Raw genomic sequence first — 7,136 nt, forward strand, 5'->3', positions numbered from 1 at the left:
CCCAGTGCCTGGCCTACTCCAGCTACCTCTCATCAGACACCCTAATCAAATGTCAGAATATCCCCAGTTGGCACTTGGTTTATTCCAGCTTCACTCTCACTATGGGCTCAGAATGCCATACAGTTTCTTCCAGAAGGCATGCCTTCCCCCAACTCCATCCCACCATATAAAGCCCTCTGGGGCTGGAGTGAGTGAGCCCACAGCTCCTAGAGCCTGGCCTGTCTTGAGGACAGGCCTGGAACAGAGTACCGGGAGCAGAAGTACCAGAGCAGCAAGTTTTATTGCAACTAGAATCCCCTGGTCACGTGGGAGGGGTGGGGCGGAGGGACACCGGTCACTGACGCCACGTTCCCAATCCACAGCATGGAGCCAAAGGTCCAGTTGGCTGTTCCCCGCCTCTTCCCTGGCCCCCCTCCCATCAGGGTGTCATGGAGGCTGAGTTAGAGGCGGGTGAAATGTGGAGTCCATTTCAGCAGAGCCTTCGTCTGAGGGGTCTGAGGAGCATTTGGTGGTGGGGGTCCAGGTGGCCCGAGACGCACGGGGCGCTTCGGGCTGACGTCGGCACGTGTCCTTGTGGGGCTTAGGGGGAAGCAAAGAGGCCACCGTGTCCACGTGGAGGAGGTGGGAGGGAGGGAGCCAAAGGCTCAAAGTGAGAAATCACTGGCCAGCAACCACACAGGTGGGACCCGGGGACCCCGAGTCCTAGACCAGGGTTGGTGTCCACCCCCTGCCTCCACGGCATTCACCCCACTAGCCGCTCTCGGGTCCTATGTGGGGATCTGCAGGTGGCCCAGGTCTTGGTCCATGATCTGGAGGACGTCGTCCAGGATGGAAGGCCCCAGGTCCACGTGCAGGGACAGCAGGGAGCTGGCGTGGGACAGGAAGGGCTCCTCCGCCCCGGACTCGGGGGTCAGCCCGCTGTGGGCGGCGCCAGCCTCTGGGATTCTCCACACGTCCACAGTCCCCGCCTCCTGCGGGGAGGGCTGCGGGGTCTCCAGGTGCAAGCGAGGGGGCTTGGGTGGGGCCTGGGCGGCGGGCAGGGTGAGGGCCTGGGGCCCGCCGATGACAGGCAGGGAGATGGCGTTCTTGAGCAGAGGGGACGGCCCATCCGGGAGCTCCCGCCCGCACAGCGTGGCCGTGCGCGTGAACTGGAAGGGCATCTCGAAGCCGCTGTCCTCCTGGGTCTCGTCCACCGCTGTCCCCGGCAGGAGGTGGAACTTGCCCTGCAGGAAGGAGATGTCACCGAATGTGTCGTTGCCACCTCCGCTGCCGATGTGGATGGTGTGGCGGAAGTCCCCCAGCGGCGGGCTGATCATGTCCGAGGACAGCAGGTCCCGCAGCTTCTCCTTCTTGCCCTTGCGGCTGCCACGCTTCAGATAGATGGGCACCTTGGTGGACATGGCGACCTCACCCCCGGGGACCGGGACCGGCCACTTGCAGGACCGCGCCCTCTGCGGTCTCCTCTCACCCCCGTCCACCACAAACACCCAGAGAGAGGTGTCCAGACACCAAACACTTGCCAAAGGGCTAAGAAATGATCAGTGAAGTCAGAGGGTCGGGATAACCAAAATCACTTTCTCCCAAGAAGGTTGAAAACGCTTCTGAAAACCGGAAGCAGGCAGGCGCAGAGCTGGTAGTCAGCAATGCTCTCTGGGCTTGTCCTTGAGAGATTCTTTCCGGTCCGGGCTGAGGAGCTGAAACACCAAGGATATGAGTAAGAGATGGAAGGACAAAGGCAGAGGCACCTGTCTGGTTTCCGGGTGCCCTTCAGGAGCTTCAGGAGCCCACGCGGGGCCGTACTCCTGTGGGAGCCCTCCTGGCAAGATCCTGTGTTCCTCCACAGACTTACTGCGGCCTCAAGGCCTGGATCCCAAGCGCCAAGCCCCTCCCTCTATGAGTGGGGACCCTGCGTGACAGGCCTGAAGTCACATACACAGCCCTGGTTCCGGTCTCCTGTTCTGAGTCCGCAGCTCTGCTCATCTTCATCGTCTGCGCTCAATTGTGCCCAAGATGTGACCAGTGCCAAGTCATCGGGAGTGGGGGCGTGGGGGGCAGAGGGGGGCGCTTGTCTCAGATTTGTCTCAGCTCCTGACTTGACCGAGGATGGAGGTCTTGTGACCTCTGTCTCGCCCACCTAGGCCAGGCCCAGGGCTGGATGCACAGCAGGTGTTCAGCCCACCCAGCCAAAGAAAGGAGCATCGGTTTGGCCCAATCACATCCCACCTGGAAGGGAGATGCTTGCTCAGAGCTTCCCTTTTCTCCTCCTCCGGGTTAGGAGTTCCTTATGGGCAGGAACTGAGTCTACTGTAGTTTCTGCCCCTCCTTTCTGTCCCAGCGGCTAAGGGGAAGAGAGAGTGGGGGATATAAATATTTGGGGCGTGGAGGCTCTGCTCCATGCCTGGGATTTTGTTGAGTTCTTTGCAAACCCATCTCATTCAATCATCACAAACTCTCTCCTTTCATTCCCATTTAAAATGAGAGCTCTCAGGGAATTTCGTGGTGGTCCAGTGGTTAGGACTCTCAGCTTTCACTGCTGTAGGTCCGGGTTCAGTCCCTGGTTGGAGAGCTAAGATCCCGCAAGCCACATGACATGGCCAAATAAATAAATAAAATCAGAGCTATCAGACATTTTGGAGGGATTCCCATAAGGCATTGCAAAATGAGAGAAGCAAAATGCAAAAATGTAGTCTAGAAGGTTCCATTTGTTGAAAGCAGTTCCGCTCCCCATTCCCCATACATGCCTGTATGTGTATCTACACATACAGGTCTGCATAGGATTATATCTTATATCGGAGCAGGAAATAATATAGAAGGCTGGCACTAGGTTGGCATAGGGGCTGCCTACAGGCGGCGGGGGGGGGGGGGGGCAGGGATGGAGTGTGGGGTCTGTGACATGGGAGGAAAGTTGTCCTCAGTAAAAATTATCTTTGATATCAGGTCTCATTACTGAAAAATGATATAAGTAAGCTAAGTATGAAAGGATGGTTGCCAAATGTTGACGGTAGTTCTCTCAAGATGGTAGAATTTCAGGTGACTTCCCCTTTCTTGTTCATACTTCTATAAGCTCAAATTCTTAATAAGAAGCATGTATTATTTATGAGCACATATTATTCATGTAGTCAGAATAAACACAGATATTTCTAAGGTGGAAAAAATAAATACACTCTGGTGGGATGTCATACAGGTTTAACAGAAAAAGGAAGTGGAAAAAGCACTCCCTCTAGTTCCTGCAGCAGGGGACTGGCCTGATGTGTAGAATCAGCATGAAAGGCAAAGAAACTTATCCAAGGTCGCCCAATGGGTGACCACGTGAGCACACCCTCCTGGGGCCAACAGGGGCTGAGCAGGTGGGAAATCGCTGGGGAAGGGTCAAGCAGCCTCTGCCAGTTCTTCTGCCCCATTCTTCTCTTCATCTTTTTTTTTTAAAAAAATTTATTTATTTATCTGACTGTGCTGGGTCTTAGTTGTTGCACTTGGGTATTTAGTTGCAGTAAGCAAACTCTTACTTGTGGCACGTGGGATCTTTTAGTTCCCTGACCAGGGATAGAACCCAGGATCCCTATATTGGGAGCATGGAGTCTTAGCCACTGGACCACCAGGGAAGTCCCCTCTGCCCCATTCAGCCTGGGGAGCAGGGTGAGAGAAGATGGAGGGGGCTGGCAGGAGGGAGCAGGAAGGAGGAAGGAGGATGCAGGAGAGGCAGAATCCCAACTACGGCCCTCCCCCCAGCCAGGCCCTTACTCAGGAAACCCCACCCCAGGACCGGACAGCTCGGGTCAGTGGTGCTGAGCCACAGAGACCGGACATCTTGCCCCTCCCAGAGCACCTGCAGCTTAACAGGAAACAAAGGAATGACTCTCTGGTGGCAGAATTCCAGCTAAGCTTGGAAGGAGCTGGGGGGAAGGGGAGGGAGGCAGGATGTGCTCTGAGGTCCTGGACTCCCATCACTCATTTAACTAAAAGACATTTATCTGTGCCCACCATGCTAGGTCTGGAGGCATGCTGACATATATCCTATCTGTCCCCTTGGCAGGCGAGAAATCCTGGGATAGTTTTCCTTCCTTTTCACTCATGGAGAAGGAGGCCAACTGGTGGGATCTGCCCAGAACTTGGGCCAGACCTCCCCCCTCCCCCCGCCCTCCATCATACAGGGGCGCCAAGACAGCCTGAGTGTTTCCACAACAGATCCGGCGTCCCTGACAGCTCTTGCGCTCTAAGCCAGATGTACCCACCCAATTCCAGATGTGAGGAGAACTGAGGCTGGGGGGAAGGGTTGGGCCAGTGTCAACCACCGGGGAGAGCTGGGAACCGCAGCCATCAAGCCCCAAATATTCAGATTTGGCAACTCCAAGACCCCAGGCTCCAGCTAGCCTTGCATGGTTCCCATTTTAACCTCTGAGGCACAACACAGTGTCATCCAGAGGCAGAAGCTGAATCTCAGAGACATCAAGCAACTTTGCCGAGGTCACCCAGCTAGTAAGAGGAAGAGTGGGCGCTGCTACCCAGCTGGGTTCCAGTGGCTCTGATACAATGGGCCGTGCCAAAATATGTGCACTGCCTGGAGAGCAGGAGGGATCCACCTGGGCTGGGGCTGCTAGGTCCCCAGCCTCCTCCATTTAAGTCCTACCTCTTGGCTGCTTCCATCTCTCAATGTGCAAGTGTCCAGATATATGAGAATGAGCTGTCCATCAGGACAAGGCTCTAGGGGCTGGGCTGGGCTGCACCCTGCAGCTTTGGGAGGAGCAGATAGGAGCCATCCCAGCTCTGTGGGCCTGCTCTGGAAGGCGCCAAGGGCCTCCTTTAGAGAAAATGACTTCTTGGAGGCAGAGCCCCCTCCTCACAAGGAATACTAGGCCACTCCCCACCAGGGGTGTTTCAAAGTCAGGCCCCTAACCTTGAACCCATTGCTACATGGAAAACATCTTTTCTCTCTGGCCTCACCTTCCTCATCCATGAAATGGGTTGACAACAAGGCCATTATGAGGGAGTTACTGGAAGTCAGAGAGAGTGTGGATGTAAGAGGGGGTTAGTGGGTCACTGTCAGCGCCGACATTTATTCAACAAATAGTTCTAGGGACTTCCTCAAGCATTCTGGTTCTCCGGAGACAGTGATCCAGACAAGACCGAAAAAGAGCAGCCCCTGGGCGGAAGGGTCCTCCGGTATAGGCGCCCTCGCTGGCCACGGGGGTCTCCCAGCTTCCCTGTGCAGAGCGGCGCTCGGTTTCGTGGCCACCAGGTGGCGCGCGCTCTCCCTCTACCGCCCCTCGTCCCGGAGGGGTCCTGCAAGCGCCGGGGTCTCCAGCGAATCTACAGTTCTAGGCGGGCGCCTCTCAAGGAGAGGCACGCACGTTCGCGTACCAGGTGCGGACTGTCTGCAGGATCTTCTTCCCTTGGAGGATTGTGGGCTCACAACCAGACAATCGGGGGAAGAGGGAGCGATCGGAGACCCTGCCCGGGTATCCAACCTCAGGGAGGAGCCTCCCCTGTGTTTTCCGGCCTAGGCGATGTCCGAGTGTCCGCTCGGCGCAGGGCCAGAGTTCGGCGTGCGGCCCCCGCCCCGTGGCTCCCGCGGGCCCCGCTATTCAGGCCCAGCTCGGGTTCTGGCGCCGACCCCCTCCCCACCCTCTGCCCGAGCGCAGCCCAGCCCCGTCCGGATCCGTTTCAGGACACTCGCGGCCACGGCTAAAGATAGGAGGACACCTCACCATCGACTAAAAATACGACCCCGGGTCCGGGCGAGGGCGCTGAAAGGCAGGAGGGCACTGCCGGGTCCCGCGGGTGGGGCGGGGGCCCCGGCGCAGCATGGAGGGCTGGACCGGGAATTCGGGTTCGGGATGCGCGGCGCCCCGCAGGCCGAGAGGAACTCGGCGTGGCCGCCGGGACCGAGGCGCGGGTGAGAAATGCCCTGCATCTCACGGCAGAAAGGACCTACGTAGAGATAAGTTGGGGACCGAGGCGCGATCGGGGATGAGGCGCTTTAAGGATGGGCCTCTCGAGGGACACCCCACCCCCTGCCCCCCTAGGAGCCGCGGTCTGGCTGCAGAGTCCGGGCCTGAACTCACCTTGACGCGCGTTTAGGCGGCTGACCAGCGAGAGGCGAAAGCGCAGGAGCTGGACCGCGCGGCGGTGGGATAGACCTGAGCTGTGAACTTACAGGGAAGACCGTGGCCCCTGAGGCCCCGCCCCCTGCCCGTAGAGCCAATGCCGGGGCCGTCCCATCTAGGCCACGCCCACAGCCTCGCCCCACTCGCGGGCCCGCTCGGGCTCAGTCTTCCGAGGCGCAGCGCAGGGATCCAGCAGCCGCGGGGGCGCGGGGGTCCAGTCCGAGCTTGGGCAGCTGCCGGCCAGGCCGCGTCGAGTGATGGGGCTGGACTCCGCGAACTCCGGCTATGTCCGTCAGAGCCCAAACTCTCGGTTCTAGGAGGGCCGAGGTGGGAGGTAGCCGGAAGACCGAATTCTTAGAATTCAGAAGAGGAGTGTCCCTGGAGGGTTCCCTCCCTGGAGGGCACCGCCATAAAAGTATTGAGTAACTGCTGAGGAAATGAATGAGGCCTCGGAGGCGCTTACGTCAATATATTACAGACTTCCGAGAGCTTTCAGGAGTTTGCCGTCCCCTAGAAAATAGGGCTTTGGGGGTGTGCGCGGGATGAGTGGCCCGGCCACGCCCGTATTTACCGTATTTATCTTCAGGCTAGGTGGCTTCCGGGGTGGGGGTGGGACTGGTACTCAGACTCTTTACAACGTTGGGTGGGGCCTGAGCGGCGGCAGGGTGAGGTCCTGGGGCTCGCGGATGACGGTGACCAGGGGGGTTATTGATTGGTTGGTTAGTGGGTTCATTCATTCATTTAGTAGAAGAAACATTTACTGAAAGGCAGACCCTGCAAAGGGTGGATGGTAATGAGGTAAGGAGACCTGACATCTGTGACAGTACAATGTGACCAAGATGACAGAAGCTTCCATACTGTAGATGTGGGAGGGACTCAAGGAGAGGGGTCAGGAAGGCATCCTGAAGGAAGGAAGGATGCTGAGGGTGGAGGTGAAGGTCAGCTAAGCCAGGAGGGAGGGAAGGATGGGGAGAAGCAGAATCCAGTAGGCAGAGTAATGGCTCCCCCTAAAGAGGGGGAACCTGTGAATGT

General features: G+C 57.9%; 1 protein-coding gene across 1 annotated transcript; it reads right to left on the bottom strand.

The window, feature by feature from the left end:
* Positions 1-261: 261 nt before the first annotated feature.
* On the bottom strand, positions 262-6,504 carry CDC42EP2 (CDC42 effector protein 2). The gene is made up of 2 exons (XM_061156584.1): positions 6,063-6,504; positions 262-1,694 (listed from the first exon to the last, which is right to left on the bottom strand). The coding sequence occupies exon 2, from the start codon at positions 1,398-1,400 to the stop codon at positions 768-770; it is 633 nt and encodes a 210-aa protein (XP_061012567.1). The 5' UTR covers positions 1,401-1,694; positions 6,063-6,504; the 3' UTR covers positions 262-767.
* Between the last annotated feature and the right edge of the window lie 632 nt (positions 6,505-7,136).

Source organism: Dama dama, chromosome 2 (assembly GCF_033118175.1).
Source record: "Dama dama isolate Ldn47 chromosome 2, ASM3311817v1, whole genome shotgun sequence".
Taxonomy (NCBI): domain Eukaryota; kingdom Metazoa; phylum Chordata; class Mammalia; order Artiodactyla; family Cervidae; genus Dama; species Dama dama.